The sequence below is a fragment of the Delphinus delphis genome, chromosome 13, assembly GCF_949987515.2.
Source record: "Delphinus delphis chromosome 13, mDelDel1.2, whole genome shotgun sequence".
Taxonomy (NCBI): domain Eukaryota; kingdom Metazoa; phylum Chordata; class Mammalia; order Artiodactyla; family Delphinidae; genus Delphinus; species Delphinus delphis.
In genome coordinates this window covers 3,244,624-3,269,943 of record NC_082695.1, presented here as the reverse complement: position 1 = coordinate 3,269,943, position 25,320 = coordinate 3,244,624, and the positions used below count along the sequence as shown (strand labels likewise).

The window sequence follows — 25,320 nt, the reverse complement described above, 5'->3', positions numbered from 1 at the left end:
AAGATCCCACATGCTGCAGAGCAACTGAGCCCGTGCTCCACAACCACTGAGCCTGCACTCTAGAGCCCGCGAGCCACAACTACTGAGCCCGCGAGCCACAACTACTGAGCCCGTGTGCCACAACTGCTGAAGCCTGCGTACCTAGAGCCTGTGCTCCGCAACAAGAGAAGCCACCGCAGTGAGAAACCCGCGCACCACGATGAAGAGTAGCCCTTGCTTGCCACAGCTAGAGAAAGCCCGCGTGCAGCAATGAAGACCCAATGCAGCCAGAAATAAATAAATAAAATAAATCAAAAACAAAAACAAAAAACACTGCTTCCTTGGACCTTGAAAGGATGTACATGCAGTCATCCTCTTGGCTTCAGCTACAATTTTTGGATATTTCTTCTTAACCCTCCCAAGGCCAGTTTGACTTCACTGAGAGCCCAGCGGCCACCGAGTAGAGGCAGGGCAGATCATTTTGTTGTTGAGCCGTGAGTGGCTTTTTCCAAATATGAATTAAATAACCTGGCAGTGGCAGCTTTTCAGGAGGTAGTATGTCACCTGAGGCCCCCAATTACCTACAGTAATCATCATATGGGGATAACACTTCACTTAGCAAAATGTGTCAACTTCTGAAATTTTCAGACGTCTCATTGCTAAAGGTGACTTCCTGTTTCCCTGCACTGTATCAAACCTTATTTAATCTTCCAGCTCTCTCTCTTGCTTCCCACACCATAGGAAGTTGGACCCTCTCTTCATATGCAGGCCTTACTTTGTGTGTGTGTGTGTGTGTGTGTGTATATATATATATATATATATATACACACACACACACACACACATACATGTATATATATATATATATATTTTTTTTTTTTTTTTTTTTGCGGTACGCGGGCCTCTCACTGTTGTGGCCTCTTCCGTTGCGGAGCACAGGCTCCGGACGTGCAGGCTCAGCGGCCATGGCTCACGGGCCCAGCCGCTCCGCGGCATGTGGGATCTTCCCGGACCGGGGCACGAACCCGTGTCCCCTGCATCGGCAGGCGGACTCTCAACCGCTGCGCCACCAGGGAAGCCCTACTTTGTATATTTAAGTGCATAACTTAGCGATCTTTCCACATCAGTGCTTATGCTGAAAACCGGTCACTCCCAGTAGCTGGCTGAGAAGAAAATCTCGTGGTTTCCTGAACCTGGCTTCTTAATCAGACACTTGATGCTGCCTGTTCTTTTAGGTTCAAGCCTAAAGCATGTTCTCAACAAGAAACAGGAAGAGATTAGTCAAAACCTTAATTTCCCTTTGCTGTGTGACGTATTCATAGATTCCGGGAATTACAGATGGACGTCTTTGGAGGCCATTATTCTACCTACAACAGACCTTTCTCTGGTCCCCAAAGATTCAAGTCCATCCCACATGCTAAAATCATTCTCCCCATCTCAGCATCCCCCAAAGTCTAAGCCCATGGCAGAAGAGGAATCATCTCTACCACACTCGCCTTTCCGTGTCTGCCTGACTGTTTAGTATTTTTGGAAAAGGTCACACCAGTCCATAGTAAGAAATGCAAACACTATAAAGTGTTATAGAGAGAAAAGAAGTAAGTTTCTCTCCTGTTCCAAATCAGTCGCCTTCCGGGTTCCTTCTTTTTTCTTTTGGCCACACCGTGCAGCTTGTGGAATCTTAGTTCCCCAGCCCGGGCTTGAACCTGGGCCCTCAGTGAAAGCATTGAGCCCTAACCACTGGACTGCCAGGGTCCCCTCTATAGAGGCAACAGCAGCTAGGTTTTTTCTGTTTATCCTTTCACAGGTGTTCTTTGTACAGAGAGATGTGTGTTTATTGTTTTCCTACACACCTATTGTGTTAATCAAAATGCACTTGATTTTTTTTTTTAAGTTTTCATTTGAGTTTTTTACTCACAGCCTTTCTGTACCTCTTATGTGTTATTGGTGAGCTTAGTAGCTAAAGGCTGAATTCTTCGCAGTGAAGTGAGAGACACTTCACCAGAAAGAGAAAAGATAGAATCTGCTCATTTGCGTGACAAACACTTCTAAGGCAAATACAAGGAAAGATCTGTACCTTCTCCACTTACATATTGAATCTCAGTAGAGATGGCTTGTTTGAGAAAGCCCAGTATGGACTGAAGTTAGATCTGGTCTGTTTAGTGGTTTGCCTTTGCTCTTTTGAAATTTTTATTGACCTTTGGAAGTCCTTCTGGGAGCCCTGTGTAGTGAGCACACTGTTTAACTTGACCTGTGCACTCTAGGTGCCTTGTGAAATGACCCAGCCAGGGAATGTGCCTTCCATCAGCCCAGGGCCCTTCATTCAGAATAAACACGCTCCCGGGGGGAATCCTTTTCCATTTGACGCGCGCAACATCTCCAGTATTTTTGGTTCCCATATATTTGTGCCTTCCACGTTCTATCATTGCTGTTGTACTGTGTGTGCCTGAAGATACAGTCTGTGTCTCTTTCCTCTCCCTCTTGGTTCCTTGCCAGCACGGTGACGGTTACTATGAACAGCAGATCTAAATTTGAAGCCCTCTTTTTCTGTCATAAAAGCACCAGTAGCTCCAGATTAACCCATTTCCGAACGATACGCTTGGCTTTGATAGATGGAGGCCAACAACATTTTTCATGTGTTAAAATTGAAAGCAAATTGATTTAAAATCGTCTTGTCTCACGTGATTAACCCCATGTCATGTTCTTAACAGTGACACCTGTTCTATTCAGAAGAGCTGTGGGTAAAATTCAACAAACCACCAAATCTGCCCCCTATGTTGTGGGAACTTCAGTTTTTGATATCGTCGCTTTGGGATGGTTACCAAGGGGTGTTTCCGAAGGTAAACTGTGCTTTGTTAATTATCCTATTTTGCAGGTCATGGAATTCCTTTTGGAATCATCTTTGGTGGAACTGATTTAAATGAAGACGTTAAGCAGGGAGAAAAAAACAAAGTGATGGGAAAAGTCCTAGAAGAAGCCAGGTAAGACTTAAGAGAATTTCACAGGAGTTAAGCATCTAACCCTTTTGGTTGAAATTCACTGACACACAAAGACAGAGGAAACCAGTAGTTTGGGAGGCTTACATCTTTCCATGTAGAATCAATTTCTTTCTTTTTGTTGATCTTTCCTTTCATTTGGTGCCTGTTTATTTTGCCACAAATAGTCATTGTAAACAAGTTATTGCACTTGAATAGTTCTTTGACTGCAGTTAATATTGGACGAACGTGCTTAGAATGTTCTGAGTGGTGGAAGAAACAGAATTCTTGCTAAGAGATGAGATGGATAAACTCAAGCTTGATTAGCACACAAGTTGGGGTTGACTTTGCATCAAGTTTGCCCAAGTAGAATATTTTTTCCAGTTTCCTTGAGATACGATTGACGTGCAGCCCTGTATAAGTTTAAGCTGTACGACATAATGATTTGACTTGCGTACTTGAAACGATTATCACAGGAAGTTTACTGAACATTCATCATTTCGTATGGATACAAATTCAAATAAATAGAAAAAAAAACCTTCTTTCCTTGTGGTGAGAACTCTTAGGATTTACTTGCTTAACTTTCACGTATAACATGCGGCAGGGTTAATTATATGTATCGTGTTGTACGTGACATCCCTAGGACTTCTTTGTCTTACACCTGGAAGTTTGTACCTTTGGTTGCCTCCATCGAATTGCCCCTTCCCCACTCCCCGCCTCTGGTCACCACGAATTGGATCTCTTTTTCTCTGAGTTTGTTTGTTTGATTGGTTGGTTTTGAAGTATGATTGACCTACAGCTCTATGTTAGTTCCTGTTACACAACATAGCGATTCAATATGTGTCTACATTTGAAGGTGATCCCCACGGTAAGTCTAGTTTCCATCTGTCACCATACAAAGATGTTACGTAGTTGCGTACTGTATTTACTGTCTATCGATCTACGTGATTATGTTAACTTGCTGGTCTCTGAGTTCAAGCACATTTTAACAACGCTGCCTTTTTACTTCCCCACCCTGCTCCCCCCCAACATTTACTGGTTTTGACGTCGTACGCATTGTACATCTTTTTGTTTTGCATCTCCCTTAACTATGTAGATTGTGGTACACAGGTGATTTTCCTACTCTTTGTCTTTTAACCTTCCTACTAGCTTTGTACACGGCTGATTTACTACCTTTACTGTATATTTGCCTTCACTAACAAGATGTTTTCTGTGGTAATTTTCATGTTTCTAGTTGTGGCAAGAGGAATCTCTTTGACGTGGCTCTTAACCTATACGGGTTTCTGGGCTATATATAAACCATTTGTGAGAGCAACCAGCGAGCGGGTTTCTCAGTAGGGTCACTGTGGGTATTCTGGGCAGGATAGTTATTCATTGTGGGGCTGCCCCGCATGTCCCAGACTCTGGACACTGCGTGTCCACAGCACCTGCTGGGTACTGCAGCAGTTAAACACACCTGCCCACATTTCTAGCCCCTGGGATGGGAGTTATTGCCCCTGCTGAGAACCCAGAGCTGTACTTCCCAACCTTCTTCATGTCAAGGCATTCTTAGAAAATGATAATATCTGTACAGCATTCTGGAGTGAACTGGGAGGCTTGGTGGGGAAACAGAAACACCCCATTTTCTCTTTATAACAATCACAGTCATAATAACTAACATCATAATAAAATACAAATCCTCTCTGTTCATATAAAAATTGTGAAAAAAAGAGCTAATGAAATCGAAAGAAGAAGTATACATGCGTACCCAAAGCAAAGCAAAGCACTCTTCTTGGCAGGCTTTCTGGGGTGATTCCACGGAAGCGTTGACGTGGGTGGATGTGGTCTCTGCCCCCCATGCACCCACTGGCTGCTGATGATTCAGAGTCTCACCTGCCATCGAATCACCCTGAATTCACAGCTTACTGAAAACCCAACCAGTACTGTTGAAGCATCCTTTCAACTCTAATAAATTTTTGAATCATTGTGGGAAACAAAAAAAAACAAAACAGGTGATGAATTTTTAAAATGTGGAAACACTACTTATTAGTTTTTTAACCACTTTACTGAGGAATGACTGCCATGCAAAAAGCTGTACGTAATCAAGGCACACAACTTGATGAGTTTGGAGATCAGTGTATACCTGTGAACCCATCATCACAATTTATGCTGTAACCACATCCATCACCTCCAAAAGTTTACTCCCACCTTCTTTATTTTTATTATTATTTTAATTTTTATGGTAAGAACACTTAACAGAAAATCTACCCTCTTAGCAAATTGTTTACCTACAGTATTATTACCTGTAGGCTCTCTGCTGTACAGGAGAGCTCTAGGGCACGTTCATCTCGTACAACTGAAACTTTGTGACCTTTGACTAATAGCTCCCTGTTTCCCCCTCCCTCTGTGTCCCCCTCCCCCAACCCCTCCCATGCTACTCATGCTTCCACGAGTTTGACTGCTTTAGATTCCACGTGTCTGTAGAATCATACAGTATTTGTCCTTCCACATCTGGCTTGTTTTCCTGAACATAAATATGTCCCAGGTTCATCCATGTTGTTGCAGATGTCGGGATGTCCTCCTTTTTTAAGGCTGAAGAGTATTCTAGTGTGTGTGCATGCCACGTTTTCCTTATCCATTCGTCTGTTGATTGGCATTTAGGTTGCTTCCATGTCCCCAGTAAGTGGCCAACCATGAATTTTCTTTTTTCTTTCTTTTTTATTATTATTATTATTATTTAACATCTTTATTAGAGTATAATTGCTTTATAATGGTGTGTTAGTTTCTGCTGTATAACAAAGCTATACTAACCATGAATTTTCTGTGCTCGTCTGTAAGCCTTGCATGGCTGAGAAGCCGTGGGAATCCAGACGTCTTCAAGTGTGTGTAACTGTCTCATTTCTGATCCACACCAAGGACAGAACCCCAGGTTCTATTTCGCAGCCTAATTTTTTTGTGGGGAAAGATAGGTGTCAATCTTGCCTCTTAAAACTAGGGTTACAAATAGATGGCATTGCATTTCAGGACACTGCTTCTTCCTGAAGACTTCCTGGACATAAATGTGGAAATGCACCCTTTTTAAGATAGAGAGTACGCTCCGCGTATGTGTGTGTGTTTTACAATAAATGAAGGTATTAAAACAGTGTTGGCTCACCTCGAAAGGTGATCTATCATTATAGGTTTTCTTCTTGTTGTTGTTCTTACACCCTAAGAATTTATTGCCTTTACATTCCTGCAGTTTGTAATGCACTATCTCATAGAAGGAAAATCATTCTGCTTGGGAGAAACAATGTGGAATGAATTCATTTTATGATATTATCATTAACATTATTCATTGTGTTGTTAGTAAAACACACATTGATTTTTTTTTTTTTTTTTTGCGGTACGCGGGCCTCTCACTGCCGTGGCCTCTCCCGTTGTGGAGCACAGGCTCCGGACGCGCAGGCTCAGCGGCCATGGCTCACGGGCCCAGCCGCTCCGCGGCATGTGGGATCTTCCCGGACCGGGGCACGAACCCGTGTCCCCTGCATCGGCAGGCGGACTCCCAACCACTGTGCCACCAGGGAAGCCCCACACATTGATTTTTATTTGGGGATATTGATTGGAGTTAGTGGGCAGGGAAGTTGCGTGAATCACAGATTTCTTGTCCGACACAATACAGCACACTTTTCTGTAGAACAAAGCATTGAACTTGTCTAGCTTTATAATGAGTGTTTCATTTAAATAGTTTTATTTTCCCTATAAGGTATATTTTTCAACTTTTTTAGTATTGAAAACTTTTCCTGTATGGTATAGTATGGGAACTTATTTTAGCATCCACTTTTGGGCTTATGAATATTATAATAAGTATTTGGTAGTTATAAACACCAAAATTAAATAAGGAGTATTTGAAATTTGTGGAAATTGTTTAGTGAAGTCTTATCCAGGTGCATATTAGAAAAACTTAACATTGCCAAGCAAATGAGCAAAAGAGAGTTTGTATGAAATGAATTGCCTCACAAATACTCTCACGATTACGGAATCAATGGCATGTGAAGTTACTGTTTTGTAGGTCAAAACTGGTTGAATGTTGGTAATTTCATATGCTTTTTCAGTGTTACTAAAGATGTTTTTGACAAACAGAACTCTATGTCAACGTAATTGTGTTTTGAAATGGCAGTGTTCAAGCAAAAGTGCAAAAGTGGTACTTTTATATTTTTCCTAAAAAATGTGTTATTTTATTTTATTTTTTATGTTACCTTAAATAGTATTTTATTTTATTTTTTATTGAAGTATATAGTAGATTTACAATATTGTGTTACTTTCTGCTGTACAGCAAAGTGATTTAGCTTTACACATATATACATTCTTTTTTAAATATTCTTTTCCATTATGGTTTATCTCAGGATATTGAGTATAGTTCCCTGTGCTCTACAGCAGGACCTTGTTTATCCATCCTATATATAATAGTTTACATCTGCTGACCCCACCCTCCCACTCCATCCCTCCCTCAACCCCCCTCCCCCTTAGCAACCACCAGTCTGTTCTCTACATCCGTGAGTCTGTTTCTGTTTCGTAGATAAGTTCGTTTGTGTCATATTTTAGATTCCACATATAAATATCATATGGTATTTGTCTTTCTCTGTCTGACTTACTTCACTTAGTATGATCATGTCTAGGTCCATCCATGTTGCTGCAAATGGCATTATTTCATTCTTTGTTACGGCTGAGTAGTATTCCATTATATATATGAACCACATCTTCTTTATCCATTCCTCTGTCGATGGACACTTAGGTTGTTTCCATGTCTTGGCTGTTGCAAATGGTAGAAATGTGTTATTTTAAATATCTTTATCTTCCAAGGATCTTTGGGCTAGAAACTCTCTTAAAAGGTTATCTATTAGGTGGGTGTAAAGCCAGGCCCCCTGTTCCTATATGAGGAGCCAGAAGAAAGACCGTGTTATCTGTGGCCCTGGAATAAGTGGCGTGTCTTTCAAGTTAGCTCCAGTTCGCCCCTCTGACTCCGAAAACATTTTCACACGCACCTTTGAGGAGAACCTTCCCAAGACTCTCATCCTTCCCTGCCGTCTTAAACTGACGCTGTAGCTCCTCCTGATGCCTCATCTTGGGTTCTGAAATGAGCAGGACGTGATGGTGGGGACGGTCACATGGGTGGGGGACAGTCACAGTCAGCCGCCGGGCTGCCGTGCACAGAGTTCGCTCCTCACACCTGGGACATTTTCCTGCTCTTTCCTCCCCCTCTCCACCCATCCCTCCCCCTCACCTGCTTCCTGTTGGAATTTAAGGCAGAACTGTTCCTTCTCTTACTTACACACGTATACAGGCAGCAGGTATTTTTGCCCATCTCCTGGGTGCCAGACACTCCAGGGGCTTGGGAGGTGGCCATGAACAGAGCCGCGTTCCAGCCCATGTGGAGCTGACATTCTCACCGAAAAGTAGAGCATCACGCTTGCCAGATGAGTGGCTGTTCATAAATGCCGTTATGGGGTAAATTGCTTGGTCTTTGTGTTATTGACCTTATTCTTTGTTCGTTGGCTGTTCTTGCTTTTGGTGTCATTTTTTTTTTCTGAAAGTTTTAGGCTGTCAAATAATTTGTTCACTGGCCACGTGGGGCGCCCTAATGTTTTGCACAAGTCCCAGTAGTGGTGTTAGTGCTAGTAGAAAATAATAATAGCAGATGTTTATCAGATGTTAAATGAATTAGGGACCAGGAACTGTGCCAGGCAATTTACATGCTTAGTTTGTTCTTTGTTTGGTTCTTAAGTTTCTCATTTTTGCGGACTTCCGCAAAGGAAGGCTTCTGCACTCTCCTTGCAGTCGATATTTAGTTGCTCTTCTCTCCTTTTTATCCTCGTTTCTTGGAGTAAAGTTGATGCCCTCAGAATACAGTTTATTTGTGTTTCTTGCCAATGTTCGGGGGACGTGGAGAGCATCTCATAAGTGATGCCAGCAGTCCGATCCCTGCTGGGCTCAGATGCAAGGTCTGGTGTGGTCTCGTCCTGCTTTCTCACGTTTATTCTACCCAAAGGGCCGGATTCCATATTTCTCCCTTAAGTAAGAGGCATGCGATTGGCTGTGTCTGCGATTGCTGGCTGGTTTGGGCAGAGTGAGGAGGGGGAAGAAGGAAGGCTTGGAGAAGACACAGGCAGGGGGACGTGAGCTCCCCTTTCCAGGTCATGCCAGTGGGGAGGAATCATCTATTAACGGTTCTTTTTTTTTCTTTCTTTTTTTTTGGCCACGCCAGGTGCCGCTTGCGGTCGTTCCCCGACCGGGAATAGAAACCGGGTCCCGGCTGTTAAAGCTCTGAGTCCTAGTCACTCAACCGCCAGGGAATTCCCTATTAATGGTTCTTGGTTGCAACAATTTTCTATTTCTACCACTCATACATTTGTTAATTGGAATTCTACTATAAGGAAGAGTTGTCTGTTTGACTCCATTTACTTACTCAGTTATTTAGTTACATCAACACGGACCCATGGCTATTTATTTTATTTGACTCTATGGGTTACCCATCACTCCTATTACTTATTTTGGTGCCCAGATCACCCCAGCCATGGCCATTGGAGATATTCTGAGTTGACTCCTGCATCCTTTCGACAAGCCCTTGCCATGTTTTGAGCGCTTTCTTACTTTCTGGCCCCAAAAGATATTCCTGGTTCATTCCACGTGTACCCAGTCCTGCTTCTGGAAACCGCCATTTCTCGATGAATGGGGACATTCAGTAAATCTTGAACACTTTTGCCAGTTTTCCTTTGGCAAAGCCAGTGGACCGGATCACCTGCCCCTGAATATTATCTAAGTTTCTTGCCTCTCTAGTGCATCTTGTTTTCTGTCTTTTTTTTTTTAATAAATTTATTTATTTTATTTTTGGCTGTGTTGGGTCTTCGTTGCAGCGCGTGGGTTTCTCACTGTGGAGGCTTCTCTCCTTGCAGGGCGTGGGCTCTAGGCACACGGGCTTCAGTAGTTGTGGCTCACGGGTTCTAGAGCGCAGGCTCGGTAGTTGTGACGCATGGGCTTCGTTGATCCACGGCATGTGGGATCTTCCTAGACCAAGGCTGGCACCCGTGTCCCCTGAATTAGCAGGCGGATTCTTAACCACTGCACCACCAAGGAAGTCCCTCTGCTTTCTGTCTTTATCTCTGCTTCCCTCACCTTCCCTGAAGGAACAAGAAACATAGGCAGTTTTGAGCTTCATTTGTTCATTTTCTGCAGACAGAACTTTTTTTTTGGATGTGAGTGGAGATGAAATCTAACAGCCAATGACCACGACTAATAAAGATTGATCGCACTGTAAATTCAGCTACTTACCTGTCTCTCACAATTTGTTCCAAAGAGCTGTTTCACAGTTATGTTAATTAGATTCTGCCCTAATCATTTTCATTATTTTTGCTCACTTTTCTAGATTCGCTGTCGCTTTCACGGAGTCAATGAAGGAGACGGCACAAAGGCAGTGGGTACGTGTTCATTTCACGTTTCGATCTGGGTTATGCTGGCAAAGTTGCAGGATCAGAGAACAGAAAGGCAGTTTTAGTAGAGCTGACGTGGTTCCCATCGGCGCCGCCCCTGGTGGCCACAGCAGTGTGTTATGTTTCCCATATGTTGGTGTTTTTTATTTGGGTAGATACTCTTAGACCATCCCTGATTTTCTTTGTTGTTCTTCTTGAATTGCAAAAATAGCCCAATAGCCAGCTCTTTTCTTTTTTGTTTGTTTGTTTTTGCAAATCTCTCTCTCTTTTTAAAACTAATAATTTATTTATTTGGTTGCACTGGGTCTTAGTTGCGGCAGGCAGGCTCCTTAGTTGCGGCATGCATGTGGGATCTAGTTCCCTGACCAGGGATTGAACCCGGGCCACCTGCATTGGGAGCACAGGGTCTTAACCACTGCGCCACCAGGGGAGTCCCGGCCAGATCTTTTCATGTTTTGTCTGTTTTCATTTTATGTGCTCAGATGGGATGATTTACGGACTAGACTGTAAATGTTGCAGCATCCTTGTACACGTTGGGAGTAGCAATCCCTTAGGTGGCAGCTGGAGTTTCCTAGGCTGGACTCTTCATTTGAAGGGCTTTAATGAGTAGAGGGCTTTGTAGCTCTACAAGTTAATGCATTTATTGACTTTTAAAATTCATTATGACTTGGGGGGGGGTGAAATGAGCTGGCGGGAATCTGAATCCTCCGTGGGGAGTTCTGTAGAGGACTGGTGGGGCTGGTGTCTGCAAAACTAAAGAAAAGGCCAGCTGAAAGGTTGCTTTCCTCCGGTGGATCGTAGGCACGATGCTGCTTTCTCAGATGGTGACCCCTGCAGTGCCCCTGGGCCACCAGCGTTGCTGGTCCTTGTGCTTTACCAGCAAACCGTTGTGCACAGCACTTAGGCCCTTGTCATCTGGAGGCATTATTCCTGTTGGTGGCATTTTACAGGCTGTGCACATTCTTTATCTATAGGCTTTCACTTTGTAACATCTAACGCTTGGAAACGGCTGCAATGGGACAAGGGCAAATGCAGTATTTTGTGGGACTGGTCGACCTTTGCCAAAGCCCAGAGTACTGTGTGCACGTGAACGTGAAGATTCCCTGCAGCCAGAGTGTGCATATTCTTATTTTTGACCTCAAACTCCCCAGGCAGAGAATCGAGGGTGCATTTTTCAGTGCAATGTAATGAATGGAAAACGGCAAGCTTCCTGGCTCCGAGTTTCGTGTTTGTATCAGTTTGACTGTCCATCTGCCTTACGGCAGTGATGTACCAGTGGTTCTCAAAGGGGGGTCCCTGGGACTCTTTCAGGATCTGCACAAAGTCAAACCTATTTTTGTCATAATGCTCAGACATTATTAAAGGCATGATGAAAGGCAAAAACCTTTTTCACCATGTGAAGAGCAGTGGCGAGGAAAATTGCTGACGCCTTCATCGTCATGAAAGTAGGGGTACCCATCTGCACCGATGGGTTATTCACCACCACCCACTTATAGTTTAAAAAAAAAAAAAGAGCCCGTTTTTCACTTAAGAAAGTCCTCGATGAAGCATAAAAATGATAAATTTTTATCAAACATTAACCTCTGAATACATGTGTTTTTTTTAACTTTCTGGGTGATGAAACAGGAAGTATGTGTCAGCTCTTTCTGCTGCCTCTGAATGAGGGATGGGGGTTATCTTGAGCAAAGGCCCTGGTGCAACATTGGGGTCGCAGACTGAACCAGCCATGTCTTAACACAATTTTTTTATCTGAAGGACTGATAAGCAAACTATGGTTACTCAGACTTGGGCGTTTGGCGCTCATTTTCTTAAAAGTGACTCAAGTGAGTGAGTCACTTCAAGAAAAACAGCGGGCAGTATCTATTGCCAATGATATCATTTAAATTTTAAAGCAAAAATTAGAATCTCGTAAGCCACCACGAAGTGGACAGCTTCCCCTTACATCCTTCCCTGATGAGATCAGTGGTTGTGTTAACAAACGTGAATTTTTTTTTTTTTTTGGATGCTGTGTAATGAAATGGTTCAACATTTGCGAGATCTGCGTCACTCAGTGAACCAATATTTTTCAAATGACTAATACGTGGCATCACAGAATCATGCATAGATAACAGATCCATCAAAGTGCAAGACAGACCTATGGATTCGAAATATCAGGGTATGATACAATTTCAGGTTCCATATTGTGACTAACCTTTAAGAAGCTACCATTTGTTGAGTTTTGGTGTCATGTCCAAGACTAATACCTATAATGATCTGAAAAGGCTCCTTAAAGGCCCATATTAAAATATTCCTCCCCTTTCCAGCTACCTGTCAGCAAGAAGCAGGATTTTCTTTATACACTTCAGCCAGAGCAACATATGGAAACAGATTGAATAGAGCAGCAGATATGAGACTCCAACTGCCTTCTGTTAAGCCAGACATAAAAGAAAGCTTTTCCCTGCTGAAGCAAGTTTATCCTCCTTGATTTCCCCCCCTTTCCCTAACTTCTCAGTTTTAAATGTCACCTTTGTCTGTAAAACCTGTGGCCCTCCAAACCTGGTACAGATGTGTTCACTGCTGTATCAGTTATTTTTGCTGCATAACAAATCACCTCACACGTAGTGCTTTAAGACAGCCATTTATCATTTATGCTTTGTGTTGTCTGGGCATTTCTGGCCGGGGTCAGCTCAGCGGGGCTGGGTAGTCCAGCATGGCTTTGCTTACGTGTCGGGGCCTCGGCTGGGATGGCTGGGACAGTTGGTGTTTCTCTCCATGTGGTCTGTCGCCCTTTATCAGGCTCAGCGGCAGGAGAGAGCAGGCAGCAGTGCGTGAGCAGGCTGCAAGCTTCTGCCTGTGTGTTGTTTGCTACTACTGTCTGTGGGCCAGAGCAAGTCAAGCACGGAGCTATAGCCTCTTCCTCCTTATGGGGCGATCTTCAGCGTGGCCTTAAAAAGCAGGGGTGCAGGGAGGGAGCCGTTGATTAGGTCCATTTTAATAATCCGCCGCACTTAGTGCTTATCCCTCGAGATTGTAACACCTATTTATCGATTGATTTAGTTTCGGCGGCGTTGGGTCTTCGCTGATGCGCATGGGCTTTCTCTAGTTGCGGCGAGCGGGGGCTACTCTTCCTTGCGGTGCACGGGCTTCTCATTGCGGTGGCTTCTCTTGTTGGGGAGCACAGGCTCTAGGCGCACGGCCTTCAGTAGTTGTGGCACGTGGGTTCAGTAGTTGTGGTTCGCGGGCTCTAGAGCACAGGCTCCGTAGTTGAGGTGCACGGGCTTAGTTGCTCTGCAACATGTGGGATCTTCTCGGACCAGGGCTCGAACCAGTGTCCCCTGCATTGGCAGGCGGATTCTTAACCACTGCGCCACCAGGAATGCCCCTGTAACACCTCTTTCCTTCACTTTTCGCACCGTGTGGCTGTGAGTTCTTTGAGGACAGGGACAAGGTATGGTTCACCCCTGTATCCCTAGAGGGTAACGTACCACCTCACGTTCAATAAATTCTTGTCCGATTGACTTGGCCAGGAAGGGATCCTTCTTTACAACTTTTTGTTACAGAGATGTCCAAGCATATACAAAAATAGCAAGAATAGTAGGGTGAGCTCCTATGCGTCCACCACCCAGCTTACCATTCTCCAATCCTTTTTTTCTTTTTTGGCCGCGCCGCATGGCTTGCGGGATCTTAGTTCGGGGACCGGGGATGGAACCTGGGCCACGGCAGTGACAGCGCCAAGCCTAACCACTGGACCGCCAGGGAACTCCCTCCAATCCTTATTTATTTGACTCTCACCCACTGCCCCACCACTCCTGCACACACACACACACACACACACACACACACACACACACTTTTTCTTCTGGAATGTTTTTTTAAAAAGCACAACCACCATGCTCTTTTACCTGCACGGGATATAGATCCATATATTATGGATCTATATCCATGTTATGGATCCATTTCTGTGCGGGAAGACCATAGCATGTGAGGAAGAAATAAAGAAGGGCTCAGGGATATTAACATTTTTATGAATATATTTTGGAAGAACTCGAGGAAAGGAGTATAGATGTGGAGAGGAGGAGGAACAGGGTCTTTGAGCTGCAGACACATTGAATTAGAGACGAGTATTGGACTCGGGGATGAGTATCCAGAATGTAGCTCACAGTGTGGGGCTGTCGTCAGAAAGGGGTGCAGCTGGAGGTCCAGATGTGGAAGTCATCAGTGTCGAGGTGATACGCGATCGGTGATTATTCTTAGACGGAACTAACTTTTATTTTATTTTTTATTTTTTGGCTGCGTTGGGTCTTTGTTGCTGTGCACGGACTTTCTCTAGTTGCGGCGAGCGGGGGCTACTCTTTGTTGCTGTGCGTGGGCTTCTCATTGCGGTGGCTTCTCTTGTTGTGGAGTGCGGGCTCTAGGCATGCGGGCTTCAGTAGTTGCAGCACGTGGGCTCAGTGGTTGTGGCTCGCGGGCTCTAGAGTGCAGGCTCAGTAGTTGTGGCTCATGGGCTCTAGAGCACAGGCTCAGTAGTTGCGGTGCACGGGCTTAGTTGCTCTGCGGCATGTGGGATCTTCCCGGACCAGGGCTTGAACCTGTGTCCCCTGCATTGGCAGGCAGATTCCTAACCACTGCGCCACCAGGGAAGCCTGGGATTAACTTTTCGATGTAACGATGAGAAAACTGCGTTAAATGCATAGACCAGTTACGTTTTGGGCAGGCTTGCTAGCAGTGGTGAGAATATCCAGCAGTGTCCTGTCAAAAGATCTTTTTTTCTTTTTTTTTTTTTTGGCTGCACCGCGTGGCAGGTGGGATTTCAATTCCCTGACCAGGGATTGAACCCAGGCCCTCAGCAGTGAGAGCGCAGAGTCCTAACCACTGACTGCCGGGGAACTCCTGGAAGGATCATCTTACATGTCAAGATTAAGTTGACCATTTGCCTGTCACCCAGGAGGTCAGCCACACCAAATCTACCCTCATCCTAGGTTAGCTGTCTTTGTTTTCCGACAGATGCTTTTCCAAATATAATAACAAGGCATTTGAAGAAAGAAATGGAGAAGTCGGCAAAAATTGTTTTGTCTTGGATGATGATGTCACAGGCAGCATCAAGAAAGCTCGTAAAAGAAAGGATGAATTTGTTTTTATTGTTTAAAGTGGTGGAGGTTAGTTATTAAATTCGAATGTGAACCTGTTTTTTAATACCGCTTTAGTACTTTTTTTTTGGTGGATGATTTTTCAATAAAGTTCAGCTCAATACCTTTATTTGATTAGTTTTTGCAAATGAAAACTGTGTAGAAACAATATAAAGGTTCATTGTTCAGCCACATCTATGTAATGCTTTGAGATGGATTTTTGTGGAGAGACTACTGGTAGTTACGTGTTCGGAACAGTGACGCAGTTTTTGAGTAGTTAAGTTTCATGCTGCATTATTGAACTGCCACCTTTTGTTTTTAATTTTCTCCTTTATTTTGGTGAGCAGGCTTGGCTCAGGTCCAAACTTAGTTAACCTTATGTAATTATTATCAAACCAGAATCAAATTCCAATTATCCCAGATTAGAAAGATTTATGGTCTTTTCTTCTTACTGCTTTTGTGGTTTCATGTAGAGTCTGTATAGATAAATATAGTTTTGAGCATAAAATCCGGCCTAAAACTTGTTATTTTCTCAAACTTCATTTTTATAAAAACACAGGCTCACTCTTGATGCCAGTACTGTTAATAGAAATACAATGCACCCTACGAAGATGAGCCCTGGATGTAATTTACAATTTTCTGAGAGTCCCATTTTTAAAAGTCAGTGGAAACAAGGAAGATCAGTTTTAATAATCTGTTTTACTGAATCCACCTCCCTGAGTTAGCCAGCCTGCAAAGGACAAGGGTAAGGGTGCTCTCCCCAAACCTGCCCTCACTTTTGACACCAAGGGCAAGTTCAGGGGATCCCCATCACCACCCTCAAGTTTGAGAAAGGGCTTGAAGGACTCAGAACTCACGAAGAGTTACACTCGCTGTTATGGTTTATTACTGGGAAAGGATAAGACTAAAATCCGCCAAAGGAAGAGACGCCGGGGCTGGTCCTCCATCGCCCTCTCCCTGGGCAGTCAGGACATTTTACCCTCTGGCTGTTGGTCTATGACCATCTCAACGCCCCGTTATTGATCTGAGACGTATGTACGGGGTTTGCCAACCCGGGAAGCTCACTGCGTTTGGTGTCCAGAGTTTATTCTGGGGCTTCATTGCATAGACTTGATTGATGGATTGTTTGCACACAGGGTTGAATCCAGTCTTCAGGCAGATTGATACCACTGGGCCCAAAGTGCCCAATTTCCATCACATGGCTGGTCTTTCCGGCATGGCCAGCCCCTACCTAAGACTGTTAGCTGTGGCTGGCCTCACCCTAGAGAAATACATGCCCCTTAGGAATCACATAGATTATTTCCTAGAAGCCCAGGGCAAAAGCCAGACCACCTCTTGGCCAAGGCCAAGTTCCTAACTGCACACCTACTGTATCCAAAATCTTATTATTTCAACACATGAGCAACATAAAAATGACTAAGGTGCTATTTCACATTTTTTTGGTACTCAGTCTTTGAAATTGAGTGTGCATGTTACTTTCAGGAGGCACATTTCCATCCAGACCAGCTCCGCTTCAAGGGCTCAGTAGCCTCACGTGCCCAGGGCTGCAGTATTGGACAGTGCAACATACCACAGATATGCACGTGGGGAGCACCCTGATTCAAGCTTTCCAAAACATATGCTCCGATCTGGTCGTAGAGAAACATTAACAGGAAGGAGTGAAGGGAGGGTATATTTTGCAAGCTGTGGGTTAATTTCAGCCCTCTGACAAAGCTAGGATGCTCCTTTAGAAACATTATTTTGGGACCTACTGTATAGCACAGGGAACTATCTCAATGTTTTGTAATAGCCTAAAAGGGAAAAGAATCTGGAAAAACAATAGATAGGTATGTATGTACACCTGAAAGTAACACAACGCTGCAAATCAACTATACTTCAATTTTTTTAAAAAAAGGCACAATGAGGGGAAAAACAAAGAAACATTATTTTGGAGGCTGTGTTGATGAGCACCCTTCTGCCTCTGGCTGACTTCACACAAATTAGTTTGATTGGGGTTCGATAAAGAGAGTTTTATTTTATCTCTTTTAATTTGAAGTGCCTTTGTTTGGGCCCGTTGTTTTTGTTTTTTTTTTTTGTTTTTTTTTTTTTTTTGCGGTACGCGGGCCTCTCACCGCCGTGGCCTCTCCCGCTGCGGAGCACAGGCTCCGGACGCGCAGGCTCAGCGGCCATGGCTCACGGGCCCAGCCGCTCCGCGGCATGTGGGATCTTCCCGGACTGGGGCACGAACCCGTGTCCCCTGCATCGGCAGGCGGACTCTCAACCACTGCGCCACCAGGGAAGCCCCGGCGTTGTTATTTTTATAGTGTTGTTTGTATCAGCCTTACTTTGATGTTGTACCTACTTTGTAAGGGTCGCTGTCCCGGGGGCTTTGTACTGGCGTCCGCCTGCTACCTAGTTAGTACTCATTGTCCAAGTTCAACATCGGCCGTGTTTTGGGACAGTGCTCCTCTGTCGGTCTGTGATATTATAACCTTGATTTCGTGTTTTTGGGAATTAGATTCACTGCACATGTCTAACTGTGATATATGCATTGTGCAAATTTAAAACTAGTCTAAATAGCATTTTGATTCTTGCTACAGTGTGTAATAGACATTCAGAATACAAGCTTGGGCACTTCTAATTCTAGTCTGGGTTTAGAATACTTTCTCTAAATTCACCAGACTTTTACCAGGAAATGTAACTATTTCACCGATATAATTAAAAGCAAATTAGGTATCCACATATCTTAATTGAAGGCTTTTCTCTCTGCAGAAACAATGATTGTGGTTTAATTTGTCTCCACTGGGTTCAAAACCCCACAGGTCTGTGTAAAGTTTAACTGCACTGTTCACATGCTTTTTCTAAAAAAAAGTACTCAGCTAAGAGGACTTTCTCTAAATTCAAATATTTATTTAGGAACTATTTAAAAAAATCTTGAGCATGAGCAAATACTGTTTGACACAGTTATCGAATTCAGAAAAAGCAGAGTGATTACCAACATGGCACATGGATACACTTTGTTGAGGTTAGTGCTGAGCTAAGCTTCCTGGTATTGTTACTTTTCAGTGATTTTTTTTTTTAATTTGGAAACTTTGAGTCCCTACCTTCTGGGGCCTAATTCATCTACCCTGCCTTGGCACTCCTTAAAGAAAAGTAACTTTCTGGAAGCAGTTAGGCAATACCTAAAGAGTAATTTTACTTTCACTGTGTACATATACTCATCACAGTTCTTTTGGAAATTGAAATACAGAAAGCAAGACAGATCTCATTGGCTGTCACTTGCCCGTTCATGGCACAGGGGAGCTCAAAAGGCTGATGTAGGTGTTAGTTCTTTTCTAATCTGAATGAGCTGCCTCTCGCCTAATTGCTGAATTATGCTGTCCTTTGAATTACTGTTACTTCTCCTTCTTCCTGCATGGCCCATCGCTTCGTATTTGATCATCTCCAAAAATCACGTTGACAGCACAGGAGCTACACAGACCACATCTTTTATTATAGTTTCTATTGTAATGTGAACTTAGAAACATTCACCCCTCTGTTTCATCTTTGGAAACCCTAGTTTGTGTGCTGGCCCTCCCCACAAATATCCTGTAAGGAAAACTCCAGGGATTGGTCATATCTTAGGAAGCTAACCATTTTTAATAACTTCTATTAAGATTGGCTTCCCTCAGAGATTTCTTGATAGAACTGCACGTGTCCTTTGCATTTTTTTCCCCCATGTGAGATCCCTGGGAATTGAAAAGTTTTAAAGGAACTCAAAGGATGGAAAACTCATCAATTTCAGAGCACAGATTCTGAGTTAACGTTTCCCATGACCTGGGGCACAAGCTTTTGGGATGATCAGAAGCGTCGCTCTAATTCATCAGATTGCAAAGGCAGAGAACAGTAGGGGAAGCTTTTGAGTAAAATCAGCAATGATTCCATGTTATTTGCTCCGTAGATTTAACTGTATTTTACTTTTTAATCTTCCTGGGAACTTTCTTGCTGGCATTCCTATTTCTTGAGTTGCTGGGCTAGATTACGTGTTACACATTCATCCTTTGATTTTGCCCAGGGTTGTTTGAGTTTCATCTTTATTTATAGCCTGTTTCATGTCAGATCCCATAAAACTGGATCCCAATTCGGTTCTCAGACGTCCTCCCCATCTCATCTGTGGATTTTTTCCTTTTCTTGAAAAATCTTTCCTTGTCTGGTTCAGTTGCAGGAATTTAGTGACAAGGTTGTTCCCCCCTCCTTTTTATTTTGAACATTACTATTATTAATTTGCCACGCCACGTGGCTTGTGGGATCTTGGTTTCCCCGACCAGGGATTGAACCTGGGCCCTGACAGTGAAAGCACTGAATCTTAACCACTGGACCGCCAGGGAATTCCCTGAACATTATTTTCTTTCCTTACTTAAAAACAATTTCTAAGGGAAAAGAGAAGAGGGAGGAAAGAAGAGACCCGTGTCCCCTGAAAAATGCCCAATTTCTGTGTTTTGTGATGTATTTTGAAAGCTATACACTTACAGGCCATGATGTCTTCTAAGTAATTTGTAGCTGTTTTTAAATGACTTTTAACAAAGCCATCATCAGAAGTTGTAAAATAATATTTTTGTCACCTGTAGAGGATGAAATTGTGCATAGATTTTAAAAGTAATATTTACTGTGGTTTCCATTTGGTGGAAAGCTTAATTTCAGAAGGTTATATTAATAAAAGAATGGGAAATCTTTTTGTTGTTGCTGGCTGTCTGGTGGTCCATCATAAAAAGGCATAACTGAGCATCTGGGTCTGTTACAAAGTCACATGTGTTTATAGGGCACTGACTTTTTATATTTAGTAGTGGGTCAAATTAAGTAATGTTTTCTCATAGACTTTAAAAATGGAGGAAAAATGGAGAATCTTCCCTCTCCACCCTTCCGACACACACACACACACACACGTCTTCTTTTTCATTTTATGCATCAATGAGCTGATCTTCCAAGGGAAATGATATATATAAGGACTTCAACTCATGTTATTTCAAGGCAAGTGAAACAACAATAAATATTGAGCAAAGAAAGCAAATTTGTATTTAGAGCATTTTAATATAGAAAATGATTTTCAAAATCAATGTAAGCCAATTGGCTTTTGCCAGATCGCTTTTCTTACAATGATTAAAAATAACTCAGATGCAGATTTCCTTTATACTGTCCCTCTATTTTCTTGATTTGCTCGGATAAGATCTTCAAATCCCATTTATGACATGTTTTAAAAGTCTGTATTGGACTTGATACTTACTTGTTTTGGGGGGGGAGTTCAATAGATTTGGGGGAAATAATCCTCAGAGATAGGTAAGATCAGCAGATAAACCCAGACATTTCCATATAGAGTCAACTTATTCTGTTTATAGAGTTGAGATACCCTTTTAATTAATTAATTTTTGTTTGTGCCCAAAGGAACTTTCTTGAGAGGAGCATTTGGCGTTTACATATTTCTAATTGCACGGCACAGTTCTAATGAAAATAGTAGTAAGGCTGTAATCTCCATTTTGCCTGACAGTCATGAATTGAATTTATATAGAATTATAGTGAATCTGTTTTTGTCAAACACTCGTGTTACCTTTAAAGTTAAAAATGCTGTCCGGGTATATTTTTGACAGTGCTTCAATATCCTTCTTATGGACATTTTTTTGAGCCAATGTTGTAGGCTTAGGTCTGGTTAAAGAAGAGGCACTCTTAGCCTGCGCCCTATTCCAGTACAATTTTCTTCAGTTTTCTAGTGAAATTATAATTTAACAAAAAGGAATCTTTTAGGGCTCTGAGCTAAACTCTGATTTCAAATGGCTGCTATTAACCGTTTTTTTTTTCCATTAAGGTTAATATCTTTTTTAACTAGTAGAGAAGAGATTTTTGAAGCTCTTTTTTTGCAGGCTTGCTATTTTAAGGGCATTTTAAAAGGGGCTGCATCCTGCTATGTGGCGTATGGAGGAGGATACTCAAGACTTTTAGAGGTCTCAGGTACCTCTGATGGATAAATATAAAATGTAGTGCTAAGGTCAAAAGCAAAACCAAACCAAGACTTGTGTCTCTGTACCAACTTCCTTATTTTTTTTTTTTTTGGCCGTGCCGTGCATGGCGTGTGGGATTTTAGTTCCCCGACCAGGGATCGAACCTGCACCCCCTGCATTGGAAGCCTGGAGTCTTAACCACTGGACCGCCAGGGAGGTCCCTCTGTACCAGCTTCCATTCAGCCGTCCTAGGATGGCCAGAGGCTGCCTCTCCCAGAACCTTCCCATCCACCAGGCGGAGAGCAGGGTAACTCCCTCTTCTCCCCATTGATCGTCTCTCCCTTGTCGGGACTGCCTCACCTTTAGTTGGTTTCCCAAAACATAAAGCTGATTTGAGGATGAAGGTCAGAGTGGGTCAGCAGACCACATGCAATTCGCAGGATCCCGGTCACCTGGAGGACCACCAGAGCCCTTCACACACGTTTAGGTAGAGAGAGCACGAAGATGCAACTTCTGTGATGGCCACTCTTTACCTAGTTTAGTCGTTTCATGCATGGAGCTGACATTCAGGCCACATGGTAGAAAGATGCACCTTTTTAGACTTTATCACCAGAATGACCATATCTTTGATCACTTACGAGAAACAGCCCTCTGCCCCTACTTGACCCTGCTGCCCTTTAAAGCGGATTTCTCACTCTGCTCCCGTAACATCCACCTTTGGGTCTAAACCTGATTTTAAAAATATCTATGTCACTGTTTCAAAACGAGCTTGAGAAATGGATTCTTTTTCTTTCTAGTAGTTTTATGAAGTTCCGCCAGAAAACACCACCAGGGATAGTACGTATGCATCTGGGGACACATATCTAGATCAGTCATGCAACTGTCACGGTGTCCCTTGATGTCAAAGAGGCTTTGGGGGAGGTCCTTACAGGGTCCCTGAGACCAGTCCATTCACATCCTGGAAGAATCTGACCCCTGGTGCCTGTTCTCTTGTTTCCCAACATACTGGGTACCCCTCCTCCATCCCCATCTCCATCTCCCCCTCCATCCCCATCTCCTCCTCTGTCTTCATCTTCTTCTCCTCCCTCCTCCCCCTCCTCCTTTCTTCTCCAAAGGTGGGGAGTGTACTCTCCCTATTCAAGGGTTTGTATCCACAAACCACATTTCCCAAAACGTCTGCCTTCAACCTCAGCTCCTGATACGCACCTGATGGGCTGTATCCCTGGCATGTTCTCTGTCTGAGCTTCATCGCTTTTCTACTAACATAGTAACTATAAGTTGGTAATATTGCATTATGCCTGATTTAAGGGACCTCTTTGTACTTCTTCCCTTAGATAAGCTGTGTTTTTAACGGGCAAACCCCCATTAAAAGCAGAGGTAACTCTTTGCTCTGATAAAGTAGCTAGTCTGTGAGTGGCTGTGTAGATGATTCTTTGTGATGTTTTCCAACAGGATATTTTTATGGCCTTCATTTTCTCTCTAAGCAGCAATGGGAATGGACTAGCAAACTTACGTTTTTTTCTTTCTCCCCTCTTTTCAAAAGCCACATGCCAAGGATAAGATCTATGTCCAGAGTCAAGGTAAGAAATTTTAAATATATGTATATTTGAAAAAAAAATGAGTCTTTTATCTTGTAGAGATACCTACTGAAATGAAAGAACATGATGTCTGGGATTTACTTGAAAATAGTAGAATGGGCACACTTTTATTATTTTTAACATTAAGATAAAAATAAGTACTTTATAAAAGAATAATTTAAAATGTTAGAAGAATGGATAAAGAAGATGTGGCACATATATACAGTGGAACATTACTCAGCCGTTAAAAAGAATGAAGTAATGCCACTTGCAGCAACATGCATGGACCTAGAGATTGTCATACTGAGTGAAGTCAGGCAGAGAAAGAGAAATATCGTATGATATGTGGAATCTAAAAAGAAACGATACAAATGAACTTATTTACAAAGCAGAAACAGACTCACAGACTTAGAGAACAAACTTATGGTTACCAGAGGGGAAGGGTGGGAGCAAGGGATAGTTAGGGAGTTTGGGATTGACATGTACACACTGCTATATTTAAAATAGATAAACAACAAGGACCTACTGTATAGCACAGGGAGCTCTGCTCAATATTCTGTAACAACCTAAATGGGAAAAGAATTTGAAAAAAGAGTAGATACATGTATATGTAAAACTGAATCAGTTTGCTGTACACCTGAAACTATCACTACATTGTTTTGTTTTTTAATAAATTTATTTATTTACTTATTTTTGGCTGCGTTGGGTCTTCGTTGCTGTGTGCAGGCTTTCTCTAGTTGCAGCAAACGGGGGCTCCTTTTTGTTGAGAACGGGGGCTTCTCATTGCGGTGGCTTCTCTTGTTGCGGAGCACGGGCTCTAGGCACGTGGGCTCAGTAGTTGTGGCTCGTGGGCTCTAGAATGCAGGCTCAGTAGTTGTGGTGCACGGGCTTAGTTGCTCTGCGGCATGTGGGATCTTCCCGGACCAGGGCTCGAACCTGTGTCCCCTGCCTTGGCAGGCGATTCTTAACCACTGCGCCACCAGGGAAGAACCACTGACGCACAAAATAGAGATCAGGGAAACAGTAGCTCCAGAGAACATGTGGCTGATTCTGAGCTTAGGTTTGAACCCGTGCTGAGCCCAGGGTCACGCGAACAAGTCCACCTTATAAACATCACATTATCAAGGCTCTAGTGGTTTCAGGGATACTTTTAGCAGCAGAATCACTCATCAAATGAACTCTTTCTTGGAGCCCCCATTTAAAAAACGATGCACTGACTCAGTATGCATAAAAGGGGTGTGTAAGTGTCAGGGCAGGCCTGGGGTTGGACCTTCCATTCCTCTGCCACAGCCCCTCGTTTATAGCCACGGAAGACGTTGGTGCTGCAGGAAAAACATGGGCTTTGATGCAGCGCGTGGGTTTGGACGCAGCCTCTGACACCTAACATTTTGTATCCCGATTAACCGCGATGAATCTCGGTTTCCAGCCGGATAAACTAGAGGACTCAACCTGCTTAACAGGGATTAAGGGTTTCCAGGACCGGGTGGAACACATCCACTCACAGTCTGTGCTGGGGCAGGCGTGGAGTGGACTTTACTACAAACTTTACTAACTGTAGTCTGTATTAGTCAGTGTGAATGGCCAGCTTACAAGTGCCTTGGAGAGGCGGTTCGACGACTTAATTTACATTCCATAAAATTTCACATCTTTTCTGCTCTCGAGAGAATCTGTTAAATGTTGCCTCTGGATTTTTGAAATCTTAAAATGTTCGTTTTTTCAGAGAACTTTAAACTGAAAGCTGGCTGAGAAACTGACACAGATAGCAGGAAATTATGTATGATTTAGAAGGTTGAGATGAGGAATTTTAAATACAGACATAATTTCTGTGTAATTTCTTCTGGGGTTTAGTTGGGAATGTTTGGGATACCTGTCACCTATATGCATTTTTTAGGAACTCAAGCTTTCTGTGACCTAGAGACAGTTTGGCCCAGGAATGGATGGTGGGGTTGAAAGTGATGGATCTTTTCTCCTTGGGAACTGTGGGCGAATTTTATTTTATTTTTGTTTTTGGCCTCACTACGTGGCATGCGGTATCTTACTTCCCCAACCTGGGATCGAACCCGTGCCCTCAGCAGTGAAAGCACAGAGCCCTAACCACTGGACTGCCAGGGAAGTCCCATGTGGGCTCATTTTAAACCTCACAGGCTTGGAGAGATTCATGGGAATTCAGCAAAGCCCTCAGAACTTTAGTTCTTTATAAGAACCGAGTATGACGGCTATTTGAATGTCAACACAAAATAACTGGTTATGTCTCAACCACATGAACTTTCTTTTGTTCTCTTTCCTTTGACCCA

General features: G+C 43.2%; 1 protein-coding gene across 6 annotated transcripts in view; it reads left to right on the top strand.

Annotated features, from left to right (window-relative positions):
• GLT1D1 (glycosyltransferase 1 domain containing 1) overlaps positions 1-25,320 on the top strand; it is a 149,615-nt gene that overhangs the window by 24,831 nt on the left and 99,464 nt on the right. For all 6 annotated transcript variants that reach the window (XM_060027862.1, XM_060027864.1, XM_060027863.1 and 3 more), the window contains 3 exons: positions 2,852-2,957; positions 10,333-10,384; positions 22,993-23,029. In XM_060027862.1, the coding sequence (XP_059883845.1) occupies positions 2,852-2,957; positions 10,333-10,384; positions 22,993-23,029 (195 nt within the window). The remainder of the gene's footprint in view (positions 1-2,851; positions 2,958-10,332; positions 10,385-22,992; positions 23,030-25,320) is intronic.